General features: G+C 38.9%; 1 protein-coding gene and 1 pseudogene across 1 annotated transcript; both read right to left on the reverse strand.

The window, feature by feature from the left end:
* LOC104760252 (protein VARIATION IN COMPOUND TRIGGERED ROOT growth response-like) lies at positions 2,468-5,435 on the reverse strand. Its single transcript, XM_019240388.1, has 3 exons — positions 3,620-5,435; positions 3,106-3,280; positions 2,468-2,947 (listed from the first exon to the last, which is right to left on the reverse strand). Exons 1-3 carry the CDS (start codon positions 5,282-5,284, stop codon positions 2,853-2,855), a joined length of 1,935 nt encoding a protein of 644 aa, XP_019095933.1. The 5' UTR covers positions 5,285-5,435; the 3' UTR covers positions 2,468-2,852.
* Positions 12,845-14,877, reverse strand: LOC104763055 (annotated as a pseudogene).

Here is a 17,252-nt window from a genome sequence, read left to right on the forward strand (position 1 = left end):
AAAAAAAAAAAAAAAAAAAAGACAGTAAGACACCAAAAAAAACAATGGTCTATTATACAAAATTAAATAGTTTCCCATTGACTTTGAAAACGAACTGTGAGATATAAAACATTATGTCTAGTACATGCTTAATGCTTACCTTGATTCGCTTTTTGTTTCTCTCTGTCTCTACAGCGCGACCTCTACATTCTTCACATTTCTCAGTCTGATTAACCAAAGTGTCTTCATTGGCTTCACAAACATGTGGAAGAGTGTTGGGAATACCAAGTTGGTTTTCCGGTGATAAACTATCCGCTAAAAGTTGTATTCCCCATCCTTTTAATTTTAACATAGAGTCACTAGTATCACCTATATAAAGTTGTATATCCACGTGATCGTAGTTCAGTTGATCTAGAGGAGCATTATCTTTCGTAAGAGGGATCCAAAAGTCGAAAATAAATAGATGACTACTCTTTTGATTCGTCATGAAGATAGATGGCCGGCCGAAAGAGTCAAAGGTGTTCCTAAATATGCCTTTTAACCAACATTTTAAATGGATATTTACTATACTGTAATCAGATCTAGACCCAGGAACGAGAACAAGAACCGCACAAGCCCTAAATCTTAAGAGTGGTTGACAGAGAGGGGACTGAAGTAGAGGGATGTTCAGAGAGGAGAACATTCCCCTAATACTTTGAGGTAAAGGTGAGGAGGTTCCAATAGTACGATGAGTGAAAAATGAAGGCAATTCTTCCCCTGAAAATACCATGGACTTGTAGATAACTGTTCTTTGACGAAGGATAGCTTCTAGATCCAAGTTAAAGCAGTACATGAAATTGAGATTAGTTTCTGGGACACAACAATCTGGAAGAGAAGAGGTAGCCTCTTCGAAAACTTTGTCAATATTGTCTGCTTCCATCGGCGCCACTCCACTTGGATAGCCACTCAAATCAACTCCAGTCAATGCCCCACAACGTGAAAAAAAAACCCTGTCAAGATGTTTCAGTTTAGAAATGTTTAGGTGTACATATTCTAACTTACTGCAACTTTCCATTCTTAGGTGTTTGAGCTTAGAGAAGTTCTCGATCCACCAAGGAACCTCTTCAATTGATGTTCGGCTTAGAAAGAGATTTTGGATGTTTGTTGAGATATTAGGAAAAGTACTCAACTTTGAGCATCCACTAAGATCAAGTTCTTTTAGAGATTCAAGGTTGATACCGGTTGGAAGAGTCTCAAGATTTCTGCAGTAACAAATCCTTAACTTTCCCAATTTATTGAGATTCTTAAATGAAGAAGGTACCTCCACCAAATTTGGGATATTTGAGAGATGCAACCCCATCAAAGAGGGAGACAGCATTTTCATGAAGTGCCTAAGAGGCTGACCAAAAAAACATAACAGCACTTTGAGAATACAATAATAATAAAAAAAAATATTAGATTTAAAAATGTTAGATCACCTCCAATAAGTATAAGCCCACTAAATTTCTCAAATAACTTTTTTTCTTATTATTTTTAATCATTTATTTAAAAAATAAATTAAAAATAAAAAGTTAAACCAATGATGGGTATTAGAAATATTTCTGAAGTTGCTCATTTAAGAAACTGTTTTCAAACTCACTACTCCTTTCAAATATTTTTATTATTATTTTTTTGCTTAGAAACTTTTTCACGTTCTCCTATTGGAGGTAGTCTTATAATTATCTTCTATGTATTATTTCTTTAAAAATAATTATTTGGAGGTCTTTTTGCTTACGTGTTGCTACGAGAATTTGTTTAGAAATTTTTATTTATTTAATCACAAAACACTATAATATATAATTTAATGCATCAAAAACAAAAACAAATTTTGATTTAATTTCTTTATTAAAAAAAGTAATACATTCAATTTTCTACAAGCCCTCGTGATATAAGTATATTTGAGATTTTAGTTAAATTTGAAAGTACCTTTTTTTTATCCCACATTGCTTAAATAGAATGGAAGACTTCACAAAATTTACTATATATAGTAACACTTATAGTTGAAATGGATTGAACCAACGTGGCCACTAAAGGCTTTATAAGTACATATTTTTTTTATATATAACTCAGCAATGATCTTAAAGGCTTTTTAGGTCCAAAGACTAATCTCATGACGCCGGGGGAAATCATGTTAAATTTCGAACTCCCGTGGCCAATGCTACTCGAACCCAAATTGTGGGATTTTTTTCCTTTTACTACTGGACCAAGGCCACTTGGTTCAGCAATATTCAAATTATTTATTTTGTTTTATCGTACAGATAACACATTTCTTTTAATTTATAAATAAAAGGCAAACTCTCTACAAATTTAATATAAAAAAAGAGTTAAGTTTAAGTAAACCTAACTTCAACTAATGCAAGATTTGTATAATTCTTTTGACGTATCATTTTTATGCTCATACTAAATAGACCAAATTTATATTATCTACATAACCAAAATGGTAATCAGTACGTGTATAAAATTAGACCTCAAAACAGTGATTTCTTGTTAAAAATGTTGGTAAAAGAGGTCGGAGAAAAACTTAAAATTTGGAACTTCATACCTTTACTCCTTCCAATAGTTTCTCATTCTTTATCGAATGCATGTGAAGCACAACGAGATTCTCGAGACGTAAATTGGTAGGGAACTCTTCAATGGCTGTTCGCTGCAAAATGAGATAGGAGGTGTTGGTTGAGATTTCAGGAAAAGCCCCCAACCGCGAGCATCCATCGAGATTAATGTGGTCGAGAGATCTGAGGTTCATGCCGGTTGGAAGAGTCTTCAAATTATAGCAGTTATTCATTTCTAATTTCGTTAGTTTATTGAGATTTCGAATAGAGGAAGGAAGCTCCACAAAACTCCCACAAGACTGAAGATTAAGTTCCTCGAGATTGGTGGCCATTGAAAGATCTGGAATCTCTTTCAAGTTTAGAGATCCCCACATATCCATCTTCTTGAGACATGTAAGCGACTGTACACACAAAGTGCCAAATAAAAATTACACACCACGTGACGTGAGCGTAATCAAAAAAGTAATATAAGCATTATATATAATCTTCTTGCATAATATTGCAAACATCTATTTCATAAGAAAAAATATATAACATAACAATAATCCTCAAAACTTACCGAAACTCGAGATATCGTCGAGTAAGTGCAATTCGACTTCTTTTCCCGGTGCAGATATCGTCGAGTAAATGTCTAGGAAACGGAGATTGCACATCCCTTTGAAGGCACCCTCATGTACATACACCCCATAAATCTCATCAATATCCAATGATATACCTAAAATCCTTGAAGTACCCTGAAAAATAAAATATAAATGAGAAAAAGACAAAACTATACTCCTTTTGTCTCTAAAAGATTGATGTTTAGAAACTTTTACACATTTTAACAAAACAATGATTACTGAGTTTAAATATATTTTTTTATTTAACTAAAGAGATATTATTTAATTTTAAACCAATAACAATTTTAAATTTTAAATATTTTCAATGACTTCTTGAAATTTACAAAACATCAATATTTGTAGGACAAAAAAATATTCCAAAACATCAATCTTTATTAGACAGAAGGAGTATGATTCATCCGTTTACAGAATGACATTCTCTTCAACTTATATAGTGAGCTAAAAAAAACTTACAGTGTTTCCAACAAGTACATCACAAATATCCTTTGAATCCCACAGAAATTCTCGTTTCCCGGGCTTGTCAATGGATTGTGTGCGAACAATATTTGTACCCATTTTTTGTAGCAAACTGTGCATCACCACGTTACCCCATCTGACATGAATAAGGGATTTATCATATAGATTTTCTAGTGCAATATTAACACTCAAGACACTATCTGCGAGCAACAATTTCAGGTATGCGAATTCCACATTATTGAAAAGGCATGCGATGTGACGAAATATAGCTTTATCTTCTTCGCTATCTAACCCGTCGTAGCTGACACTCAATGTCTTCTCAATTTTCCCATCTAGACCATTACGAAGTCTTGGCAAGATATCCATCCAATACTCCTTATTCCTCCCCTGAAGAGATGAACCCAACGCAGTAAGACCCAAAGGAAGATTACCTGCAAGGTTTGCGACTGTACATACGAGCTTCTCAAAACCTTCAGGTGGAGAGTTTTTCCTGAAAGCTGATAAACATAACATCTGGAGAGATTGCTTCCAAGATGGGAAATCAACCTTGTATATATGATCAATCTCATGGGCCTCTAAAAGATGCTTATCATTTGTAATCACAATGATTCTGCTCCCACTTCCAAACCATTGAGTTTCACCTGCCAAGGTATCTAAGACTACGTTATCGTCCAAATCATCAATAAAAATAAGAACTCTCTGGTGTTTCAGCCTCTCTCCCAGTGCACCTAAATGATCGATCTTTATGTCCTTTTTCCCTAGAATTGCCGATAGGAAATTTCCTTGTAAACGTAACTTCATGCTGGGGTCCTCTCGATTGGATCTACTATAGTTTTCCACACTCTTATATACGAAACCCCTGTCTATGAAAATAGAACTTTGGAAGTGCCGAGAAAGTCGACGGAACAAAGCCCTTGCAATGGTAGTCTTCCCAATTCCCGCTGTACCCCATATACCAACCATCCTCACTTCCTGAGATTCCAAATATAACAATTCACTCATCTGAGCAATATGATCTTCGATGCCAACAAACTCCTTAGAATGCTTCGATGCATTTAAAAGCAGTTTACCCAAAACATCATTGGTTATTTCTTCAACCAGTTTTGCTTCGTTACCCCTAACACGGAGAACGATCATTTCACAAACATGAGACAACATTATAAATGTTGATATAGCTATATAATATGATGTAAAGCACAATACAGAATGATATCCGAGGATATTTGAAACATCGGTCAACGCTTTCTCCCATTGATTTATCAGTTCCTCTGTTTTGTTTCTGCAAGTCTTTCGAAACTTCTTTCCAAAGTCTCCGGTCTGTTTCCTCACATGGGAAGGATCCAAACCGTAGAAAATGGGAATCACAAGTTGGCCAAACTCTTTCTTGCATCTCACGATCTGCAGCAGCTCGTTAAGGCACCAGCTCGAAGAAGCGTAGTTTTTAGAGAACAAAACTACTGCGATCCTCGAATCCAATATCGCCAGTTCAAGCTCGGGACTGAGTGATCGGCTTCTTTCAATCTCGATGTCTTTGAAAGAAATGATCAACTTTCGATCCAGTTCCTTGAGAAAGTGGCTGAGGAAAGTTACCAGGACGTCCTCTCCGCTGAAGCTGGGGAAAACATCATATACCCAAGTGCGAGAAGAAGAAGAAGGAAACATTGAGAGAAAGAGTAAGAAGGAAACTAATCTTTAGAAGAACAAAGACTTTGGCGTTTGAGATTGTAAGAAGATTTATGAATGAATTCATGAACTCTGAGCAGAGTGGTGACAGCAGCAGATTGTTTCTCCGATTTTTTCTGACGCAACTTGACCTGAGCGATTCCCCAAGGGCCAAGTCTTTAATCGTCAGTTTAGACTTTATTTATTATTTTTATTTTTGGTCAAAAAACCCTTATTTATTTTTCTATTAATTATCAATGGGCTATATTAATATTTGTACATGGAAGATTTTTGTTTTTTTCACTCAAGGATTATATATTGATTGATAGTGGGAACACGTTACGAATACAAAAAAGGATCACAAAAACTCAACCCGGCAAAACCAAGCTAAATCTACCTTAGATTTTAGTCATATCCTCTTTAAAAAGATGTTTTAACCAACAAGGAAATCCAGTTGCTACATACGATTAGCCATGATTCTCTCATGTGATGCTCTTAGCTATTAAGTGATCTCCAAGATTTAATTAAACCAACTCCCACATATGGTAGTTTAACTTAAAGTACTGTTATTAGTATCTAGTATTACGTACTACACTATATAATTGAAAACGAAATGAAAGAAAAAACATTTGGAATAAATCATAATTAAGTGGATACATGCTGTACTCTTTCCCAAAATGTTTCACTCTTCATTCCACATAAGTGAAGAGAAAGATTTTCTAAACGCAAGTTTTAGAGGGGAATGTTTCAGTCCCGGTCTCGTCTAATAAGAGCCATGATATGTTGGTTGAGATATCAGGAAAAATCTTCAACCGTGAACATCCACTAAGGTTAAAGCCTATCAAGAGATTTGAGGTTAATTCCGATGGGAAGATTCTCCAGATTTATGCATCCTGACATTTTCAACTTCTCCAGTTTATTGAGATACTGAATAGAGGCGGTTTCGGTGGGGTTGGTAAGGAGCCCTAGAAGCAGAGGAAGGTGGACGTGGCAAGGGTGAAAAAACAGGCGATTAGGGTGTCATTGCTTTCTGCCCAAGGATGCTGCCGTCGGCGGCCTCTCAAGGCTGTGTTGAGGCGGTTTCGGTGGGGTTGGTAAGTACTGTTGCAGGGGAGAGGGGGGTTACTGAGAAGGGAGGATCGGGTGAGGTTTTGGGGGATGGTTTATCGGGTGAGAGTCTTAATCAGGGGGACTCTAGGGAGGTCTCGTCAACGGTTCCCGCAACGACGGCGAAGCGCTCTTTCCTACAAGTGGCTCAGAAAAGGGTTTTTACCCAACAAAAGTTTACTGTTGTAGAGGTTGATGGTCAGGAGAAGGTTATTGTGCCTAAGGGGGTGTTTGAGGGAGCAAAACCTCTTTGGGAAGATTTTGTGATTGGAAAGTTTCTCAACTTGAAGGCTCCGCATGTTGGTAAGATTCACATGATTGTGAACAAGATCTGGCGGTTGGGAGATCGCTCTTCTTTGATTGATGTTTATGCAGTTAATGAATATACAGTCAAGTTTCGGATTAGACATGAGGGTATGTGGCATAGGGTTCTCAATAGAGGGATGTGGAATATCATGGACATACCCATGATCGTTTCCAAGTGGACTCCGTTTGCGGAGGACGCTCAACCAGCACTGAAATCTTTTCCCTTGTGGGTTACAATCACTAACATTCCTCCAACAATGTTCACAGATAAAGTTTTGGAGTTTTTGTCTAGTGCAGTGGGTAAGCCTATTAGGTTGCACCCTAAAACAGAGGCCTGTGTCAGTTTTGAGGAAGCTCAGGTGTTGATAGAGGTGGATTTGACAAAGGATTTACCAAAGGAGTTTTGGTTTGCAGGTGAGGAAGAGGGGGAGCTGGATTCGATTATTGGGTTCAACTACCCTAGGCTTCCTCCAAAGTGTAGTGGTTGCAAGAAATGGGGTCACTTAAGTGCAACATGTCTATCAGTGAAGGCGGTATCGGTTGCTACTACTCCACTCGTAGCTACAATTTCAAAAGAGAACCAAAATGAAGTATCCTTTGTTCTTGAACAAGAGGTTGGAGTGGAGCATGCGGTTGCAGGTCTAGTAAGAACTTCGGTGCAGACGCAGGATGGGGGTATCTCGGTGGAGGGTTATGCACGTGAGGAGATGGGGGAGGAGCAAGTGCAGGAGGTCTGGATCACTCCAAAATCGACTCGTGGGAGCCCTGGAAAACTCAAGGACACTCCGATGACTGACAGTGTCTCTTTACTCAAAAACTCTTTCTCGGATTTGGGGGTTGCTTAGGATGAAAGTTCTGAAGACCCTGCTGTTGATAGTTCGGTGCAGAGTGGTTTAGCGGATACCCTTGTAGTTCAGCAAAAGGTGTTTGTCTCTAAACCGCAGGGTTCGCAGGTGGAGGTACCTTTGCGCACTTATCTACCAAGAGGGACAAAACGGCTCATAAAACAGTGTCTACCCTTCCTGCTCATTCGACTAGGGTCCAGCCTAGGAATCAGAGTTGGAAGGCCTCATCAAAACATTAATGCTAGGGTTCGCATGGAATATTCTTGGTTTAAATAAGACGTCTAAACATTCCGTTATCAAAGAGTGGGTTGCGAGGGGTAATTTTCAGTTTGGTTGTCTGTTGGAGACTAGAGTGAAGGAATCAAAAGCGGAGAGGTTGGGGAGGAAGTTGTTCCCTGATTGGTCGATGATGACTAATTATGAATACAGTGAAAGGGGGCGCATTTGGGTCCTGTGGAAGGATACAGTCAGGGTTGATCCTTTTTTTAAAAGCAAACAGATCATTACATGTTCTGTTAAGCTGGATAATCAGGATGAGGAGTTGCTTTGCTCGTTTGTGTATGCTCTGCATATGGTGGAGGCACGAAGAGAGCTATGGCAGGAGATACGTGATCATTACGCATCTCCTCTGTTTCGTAATAATCGTTGGGTCCTACTGGGGGATTTTAATGAAACTCTTGATATGGCTGAGCATTCTTGAGTAGATGATAGTCCACTGCTTATGGGGGGATGAGATATTTCCAGGAGGTGGTAAATTTATGTTCACTAGTGTATATGACTTCCCATGGTCATCTGTACACTTGGTGTAATAAGCGGGAACATGATTTGATTCTCAAGAAGTTGGACCGTGTGATGGTGAATGTAGTGTGGGGAACTGTTTTTAATCAGAGTTATAATGTTTTTGAAGTAGGAGGCTGTTCTGACCACTTGTATTGTAGGCTCATGATTCGTGGTGATGTTGGTCCTGTTACGAAACGGAGGCCTTTCAAATTTGTAAATGTGTTGACGAAGATGGAGGATTTCATGCCATTAGTGGAGGACTATTGGACCACCACTGAACCTCTGTTTTAATCTACTTCTACCCTCTTCCGTTTTTGGAAGAAGGTAAAAGGACTAAAAACTCGCTTGCGAAGCTTGGCAAAGTCGCGAATGGGGAATCTTGTTCTTAAGACAAAGGAGGCTTTCACCACTTTATGCCAGAAGCAACAAACGAACCTGATGCAGCCTTCATCACAGGCCATGGAGGAAGAAAATGAGGCTTATAGGCGCAGGGATTTCCTGGCTGGGTTGGAGGAGAAGTATCTCAAGCAAAAGTCTTAGTTGCATTTGTTGCAGGTGGGAGATAGGAATAATAAAACTTTTAGTCGAGCTGCTAAAGTGCGTGAAGCGCAAAATAGTATTCGTGAGATACAGTGTCTTGATGGTCGTGTGGTAGTGACAGGGGATGACATCAAAGTAGAGACTGAGAGGCATTTCAGGGAGTTTCTGCAAACCATTCCTACTGATTTTGAGGGTGTCACGGTGGAAGAGTTGGAGAATTTGGTGCCATATCGCTGTTCTGTGGCTGAACATCATGCTCTTACGACAGTGGTGTTGGGGGAGGAAATTAAAAAAGTGTTGTTCTCTATGCCGTGTGATAAATCTCCTGGTCCTGATGGGTACACAGTGGAGTTCTACAAAGCAACTTGGCCGATTATTGGGAGGGAATTCGTGTTAGCTATTCAATCTTTTTTTGCAAAAGGTTTCTTGCCAAAAGGTATCAATACTACCATTCTTGCGCTCATTCCAAAATCATTGGAAGCAATGCAAATAAAGGATTATAGGCCTATCTCTTGCTTTAATGTGATTTATAAGGTGATCTCTAAAGTACTCGCTAATAGACTGAAGTATGTGCTTCCAAATTTTGTCTCTGGGAATCAGTCTGTTTGTTCAAGACAGATTGTTGATTGAGAATGTGTTGTTGGCTACAGAGCTTGTTAAGGACTACCACAAAGATTCTATATCAAGTCGTTGTGCAATCAAAATTGATATTTCCAAAGCTTTCGATTCAGTGCAGTGGTCGTTTCTCTCTAAAGTTCTCTCAGCAATGCAGTTTCCGTCGTTGTTCATTCATTGGTTAATGCTATGAATCACTACAGCTTCTTTTTCAGTGCAAGTGAATGGTGAACTTGCAGGGTTTTTTCGGAGCGCTAGAGGGCTTCGTCAAGGTTGCTCCTTATCACCTTATCTTTTCGTCATTTGTATGGATGTCCTATCGAAATTGCTTGACAAGGCTGCTGGAGAGCGGTTATTTGGTTACCACCCTCGGTGTTGTCAGCTTGTACTCACTCATTTAAGTTTTGCGGATGACCTCATGGTGTTAACGGATGGCAAGTTGCGTTCAATCACTAGAATTATTGATGTGTTTACGGAGTTTGCAAAGATTTCAGGGTTAAAGATCAGTATGGAAAAGTCCACAATTTATTTGGCTGGAGCTTCGGTTCCATCAGAGTCTCATCTCCCGTTTGTAGTAGGTCGTTTTCCGGTTCGATATTAGGTCTCCCGTTAGTAACTAAGCAACTCTCAATTGCAAATTGCTCTCCTTTGCTTGAGAAACTTCGGAAGCGTATAGGGTCTTGGACAGCTCGTCATCTGATTTCCTCTGTCCTTTGGAGTGTGTGTCACTTTTGGCTTGGTGCTTATTGGCTGCCTAAAAAGTGTTTTGAGGCTATTGACTCAATGTGTGCGGTTTTTCTCTGGTCGGGTCCAAACACGAATCCTCGCAAGGTGAAAGTATCTTGGGACGCAGTGTGTAAGCCAAAGGCAGAGGGGGGTCTTGGTTTGCGATCTCTCCATGAAGCTAATCTTGTCAGCTATTTGATATTAATTTGGCGAGTGGTCTCGAAGGGAAACTCTTTGTGGGTCCGTTGGGTTTACTCTAACTTATTGAAACAGGCATCCTTTTGGTCAGTTAAGGACACTACGACTGTGGGTTCGTGGATCTGGAAAAAGCTTCTTAAGTATCGGGGTGTGGCAAGAGAGTTCTGTAAAGTGGAGGTGGGTAATGGCGAAACCACATCATTTTGGAATGATCATTGGTCGGATATGGGTTGCGTCTTGGAAACTGTTGGCGATAGAGGGATAATTGATATGGGGATCCAAAAACAGAGTTCTTTGGCAGAAATGTGGAATCACCGTCGCAGAAGGAGACACCGGGGGACCAACTCAATGAGGTGGAGCAAGCACTACTGATAACTCTCTAATTTATATGTTTTAGCATCCTTTTTTGTCCATATTTTGCATTGTTCATACTTCTAACTTAGCATTTTTAGGTCATTAACTGTAGGAATTCACTTTTAGATCATTTAGGGTGTTGCATTTCTGCATTTGCATATTTTGGATGAAAACAAGTGCTAAAGAGCCAAAAGTGGGGGAAAACAAGGACAATCCAAGCATGTACCCGAAGGAGCCATCGAGCTGGACGAACAAGTCCGAACCCCAACACGAACGAGGAGGATCAGAGAGATGAAGAACAACCCAAAGATCCACCCGAGGAGTAACCCGACTTCACCCTCGTGTACCCCATCGAGTAGACCATCAGGCAGGTCTGGGAAGCTAGGTCAAAAGGGTTTCCATATATAAACCCCCTCCTCTCCTAGCTCGCAAAGGAGCACGCCGCAGACCCTCAAACCGGAGAGCGAGAGCTTCTGTGAGAGAACTGAGCAACTCAAACATTTTCTTTTTAGTTTTGCATTTTCATTTCATAGTTTTTATAGTTTTCTTAGATTTTCTATCTTGTACTCTTTCTACTCTATTCTATATTTTGATACAATGCAAGTTTCATTCATTTTTGGTTATTTTGTTCCTTGTTATCATGTCCGAGTAGGGTAGTAAAGTTTCTAGGGATGGGATAGATGATTTTGTGTTCTTGATCGGTTAGGATGCCTTAGTTTGATTGTAAATGATTGATAGATTTCCTTCTAGGTTGGTGTTCTTAATGCTGTCAACAGACCGAGAGGTTGAGATTAGATCTAGGGCGTTTCAGCGACCGAGAGGTGTAGATGAGATGCGTGAATTAGCCAATGCTAGAGGTTTACTTGAATCTGAGTAAGGGAATAGATGAGTTTGAGTTTACTGACAATAATGAATCGTTCTTAATGCCTGCTTGTTCATATTGCTAGTGTGGGAGTGTGGTAAGTGATCAAGGTTGATTGTTGCTAGTGCGAGAGTGTGGTGACAAGGTTTTAGAGATTCATTGTCTAGGAAATAATTGTTTGAGGCATGTAAGGTATCTATACTGGTGTAAAATACTTAGGATTCGATTACCCCATCCTTAGGAGATTTCGTATTTTATTTGTTTACATTTTCTTTACTTACTTGACCACTTACCCGATCAGGTACACGATAACCTGCATCGAGTAATACCTCGAGCTGTTCATATCTCATTTGCTTACTCGATCACCCCACTCGATCCTGTATTCGACTGCTTGCATCGAGTGCTTAGGTCGTGTGGTTTCTTTGTTTATATTCTTTCTTTTATTTATTTTAGGACTGTTAGAACAAAAACCTTATTTGTTTGGCTTGACTTGTATTGTTCTGATCATATCCTTCCTGCTAGCAATAGAAAATCATTTGGATTGATAACCCTTTGTACTACAATTGCATAGGGAATTGATATCCTGGGTGAAAATCCTACTATCAACTACAAAAAAAGAGGTGTTTTGTGTCGCTTCTTTTGAATATTAGCATCAATTATAATTGATGCAAATGAGTTTTACATCACTAATTTAAGTGACTCTCGAAGTGGTGATGCAAAATATTTGCATCGGTTACTAAATGTTTGCATCACTTATTATAGTCGATGTTAATATACATCGGTTGTTTAAAGTGGTGTTATTTTTGAATCCCTTAGTATAAATGATGTTATATTAGCTACGGTAATAATAAGTGATGTTAAATATTTATATCAATTGTAAATAAGTGATGTTAACCGTAGTGTCAATTATTAGAAGTGATACCAATATTGTATCATTTGTTAAAATTGATGTTAAATGTTTAAATCGGTTACAAATAATCAATGTTAAAATTAGTGTCATTTTTCATAAATAATTCTAATAATTATGTCATTTCAGATAATTGATGGTAAATATTAGTGTCAGTTATATATTACTGATGTTAAAATTAGTGTCAGTTTTCAATAAATGATTCTAGTAATTATGTCATTCATATTAATAGATAAAAAAATATAATAAATAAATCAAAATAATTAATTGATTATTTAAATCTAAAAATAGTATATAAATTAAAAATCAAATTGCATAATTCATATAACGGAATTCAGTGTCGAATCTTGAACATAGAAATCCTAGCATGGTATTAAAAAAAACATTAAGATCAAATTCATAACCCACATGTTCGCTACGTTGATCTTCACTCTTCAGCATTATGACTTCCACTTATACGACCACCACCGTTAGCTGAGGAAAAAACACAAATGAACTTTATCATATTAGCTAAATTGTTATGTATGAAATTTCAATAAAAATGGCATTCACCTCCGTATTAGGTGGATTCGGAATGTTTGCCAAAGCTGCAGCAAAGTTTGAAGCCCATGTGCTTGCCTACATCATTTGTATATTAAAATTAACAAGGTCATAAATTTTAAGAAATCAGTATATCATAAACAGATGATATATAACATGCAAAAGGTATAATACCTGATCAACAGATGCAACACCGAACATTTTCTGGAACAAAGTATTCATTGTTCTAACTTGATCTTCTAAGCCTTTGTTCTGCATTTTCAGCTGAGCAATTTCAGAATTTTCTGTCTCTGAGCTTACTGCAATTGAGCGTCTCAAGAATTTTGAAGGTGTAGGTCCACGGCCAACACAACGCACTCGTCCTGAACGTTCTGGACCAAACACTTGAGCATATTCATCGTCCAAATTAGCTGTAACATTGCTTATGGTTTGCATTGACGAATTTTGGTTCATCAAGGTTGTAAGGGCTTCCTAAAAATGCAACAAAATAATATAAGTATAACAAATTCTTTTTTTGTTTGGTATAGTCAAATGAGTAATCTATGTTAAGAAATGAGACAATGAATTGACAAAATCTAATATGAACAATAGAATAAGATAAAGCTAACCGCATGTGTTTTAGCCTCATCAGATACATAGCTTCCATCAGGTTTTGTGCGTGTCGCAACAAATAATTCTGCTCGACTTGGTGGTTTTCCGTTCTTAATTGTCTGCGTTAATAGCACACACATAAATATTATGAAATATCAAAATAGCAGGAGAACAATCATAAAATTGAGTTTTATAAGAGAGAACAAAATTACTTACAATCTCTTTTCTTTTTCTTGCAAAACTCTTTCTTCCATATACGTGAGGCGAGGTATGGTTTTTGTTATTCTTCTTATTTTGATCTTGCATTTTCTGAAAGTTCATATATTGGAGAAGATAATTAATAGTTATTCCGTACGTTTCATATACAATTACATATTTATAATATATAAATCCTACCTTCCATTTATCAGTGAACCTCGTGTTGACAAAAGAAAACCATTGATTTTCAGGAACACTCTTTGGTCGATTCCGGATCATTTCAGCTTTGTTAACCCGTTTGAACTCTCTCCATAAACGTAGTTTAATATCCTTGCATCTGCTCCCTAGTGCACTAATCACATAATGCTTTCTTTTTGCAGGATCATCAAACCAAAATTTTGACTGAAATGATATCATGAGAACATTCATAAAGAGAGAAGCAATATGAAGTGCAAAACTTAGGAGAATGTACTAAAATGTTGGATATATATTACCTGAATCACTTCCCAAGCCCTATCTTATGTGTCAGGATTAACCAATCTCCAATCACTGCAGTTAATGGGCAACAAATTCAAATCATTACCTAATTGACCTAACCAAGATCCAAGTAGACCTCCGGAATCATCAACAGGTTGATCGGTATCTACGTCGAAATGTACAATGACTTTGCTATTTTGTAGTTTCCACACATCTCTTGATGCCACCATTTTTCCTTCTATGTTTCCATCATCATCTTGTAGATAAACACATATTAACAAAGCCATCAGTATATCTATATATACACATGTACAACAACGACCACAAATAAATTTATTCTCATGTAAACAAAAGCAATGATCAATTCAGTTCATTCTCACACAATCAATTATTTTTAATTACCTATCAATTGTACTTTCCACTTGAAACTGTTACCGTCTGGAGTTTTTGAAGGAGGAGAACCGTAAACTGCCTCCAATTGTGTCATATCATCTGGTGCTTGAGTTTCTGAATCAGTCAAATCTGTGAAAGTCCGAAAATGTGTCATACCATCTGGTGCTTAAGGTTCCGAATCAGTAAAATCCGTGAAATTCCGAAAATTCATGAACCTAAACAAAGCACATAAAAGCAAACTATTAAGCAATACTGAATTTTAATTTATTCTTAAAATAGTGACTAATTTGGTCATTAAAACCAGCAAATTTAACTACAAGTCATTTTTTGATATTTCAGTGGAATATATGAGCTCGAGAATTGTAAAACTTACACTACTATTGTAACGTCCGCGAACCAAAACTCAGCGTTTTGGGGGTGGGTGTCGATCGACACTCATGTTGGTGTCGGTCGACACCACTTATTTCTGGTTCGACCAGATTGATATAATTATTGATTTGGACCGGTTTGGTTTAAGGAAACCATTGGACCAAGGTTTAAAAATGAGAAAACGACCTAGGGTCGTGTTTTTGTTGTCTCACGCCGCTTTGAGAGAAAACTGTTCTTGAGGTTTTAGAGGGAGATTGTGAGATTTAAAGGCTTTGTGGGTGAGATCTTGCTGTGGGAGTGAGTATTCAAGGCAAGGAACGTGTGGGAAGCTTGCTGAGAGTGTGGATTCGTTCATTGTTGGTCAAAAACAGGTGAGTGCATGACCATGGCTAATCTAAGCCTTTGATTCCCTTATTCTTGCTTGTTTGTTGTTGTTTTGTGTGTTTTCTTGTTGGGGATTCGATTATACAGGTTCCTAATGATGTTTCCGGCATGGGTTTTGAGTATTGGATGATTTGGAAGAGATTGGGAAGCCAAATTCGACTCTCGACTTCTTGCGGATCACACTTGCAGGTGGAGTGTCGATCGACACCACTTGGTGTCGGTCGACACCAGCAAAAATGGGCATCGATCGACACTGTGGGGTAGTGTCGGTCGACACTAGGCTGGTGTTGGTCGACACCTCCCTTCTAGTGTTCGTTTTCCTGGTTTGTGTGTTTTGTTTGTTGATTGTTTGGAACATTGGAGTCATTGTTGCTTGTGTGTATAGTCCAGTAGATGGGAGGATTTCCTCACTGAGTATTTATCAAATACTCATGCATCTCAATTTGTGTTTATGATGCAGGTAAAGGCAAAGTGTGATCGTGGAATCAAGGCAATGAAGAGGAAGATGTTCTAGGGACTCGATTGGATGTTTTCTGGCATTGCTAGGTTGCTAGAGTTGGGTCATTAGAAACATTGTTAGGATTGCCGGTTTGGTGTTTCTTTTTGTTTGACATTGAAATGGTTAGGATTGGATATTGGTTATTTGATTATGGATTATTATTGGTTATTTAATTGGTATTGTTATTCCGCTGTTATTTGTGATTGTGATTAGGTGGCTAGTGGGTATTGGACCACTAGTCGTAGTTTTAATTATTATTATTTATTATTTAAAAAAAAAAAACGGGTCAGGTCGTTTCAGTTTGGTATCAGAGCCCTTACTGTTCTAGGTTTGGGTTCACTAGGTTTCTGTTGTGTTGTCTGGGATTGCATGTCTTGATTGATTATGTGATTTAGTCAATTATGTGTGGCATGGAGTCCTAGAACATCTTCTTCGAGCCTACTTTGTGATTCCACGGTGAGTTTTTGTTTTTGTGTTCTGTTTATTGTGTGCTTAGCCTTCTGCTCATGGTAGTGCAGATGGTTAGAGAGGATGCTGTTGCTGGTCGTGGTGGTGGATGCTGGCGTGGTCGTGGACGCGGACGTGGTCGTGGTAGGGGCAGAGTCCCAGTGGTTAGTGAGACTGCGGACCAGAGTGTGACAGCAGAGGGTGTCAGCGAGTCGCAGGGTGTCTAGGAGGATTCCATAAGTGTGGCCGGAGGGGGCAGTGTTGATGCTCCAGTAGCCGGTGATATTAGGGCCCCAGGTGTGGGTGTCCCAGTGGGTGGAGTCCCGGGTGTCGACTTTGTGGGTTTGCTGGCACAGTTGTTGGAGCGGTTGCCACCTGTGGCACCAGCTCAGGCTCAGGTAGTGCCACCAGTGGTGGTGGAGGAGCGGCAGCCAGTGGCTGCGGATGTGGGAGTCCATTCTCGTTATATCAGCATGCTGACAGAGATGGGCCGTATTAGTACCGAGCGGTTATTGGGAGGTACATATCCTACCGCTGCGGATGCGTGGAGGAGGAGTGTGGAACGTAATTTCCATACTCTGAGGTGTCCTGAGGGATTTTGGGTGGACATTGGGGTCCACTATCTGACTGGTGATGCTCAGTTGTGGTGGAGTTCTGTGGCAGCCAGGAGAGTGCAAAGGGAGATGTCTTGGGCTGACTTCGTCTTGGAGTTCAACCGCAAGTATTTCCCTAGGGAGGCAATGGATAGGTTGGAGGTGTCGTTCCTTCACCTAGCTCAAGGGACTCGGTCAGTGCGGGAGCTTGACTTGGAGTTCAGTCGACTTCTGAGG

This window comes from Camelina sativa, chromosome 18 (genome assembly GCF_000633955.1).
Source record: "Camelina sativa cultivar DH55 chromosome 18, Cs, whole genome shotgun sequence".
Lineage (NCBI taxonomy): Eukaryota > Viridiplantae > Streptophyta > Magnoliopsida > Brassicales > Brassicaceae > Camelina > Camelina sativa.

Bases quoted from the DNA above. Each gene is read 5' to 3' on its own strand.
- LOC104760252 (XM_019240388.1), bottom strand. From the start codon at position 5,284: ATGTTTCCTTCTTCTTCTTCTCGCACTTGGGTATATGATGTTTTCCCC. The intron at 3,281-3,619 runs GTAAGTTTTTTT...TTTATTTTTCAG, and splicing joins ATGTACTTGTTGGAAACACT to GGTACTTCAAGGATTTTAGG. The intron at 2,948-3,105 runs GTAAGTTTTGAG...TTGTGTGTACAG, and splicing joins CGACGATATCTCGAGTTTCG to TCGCTTACATGTCTCAAGAA.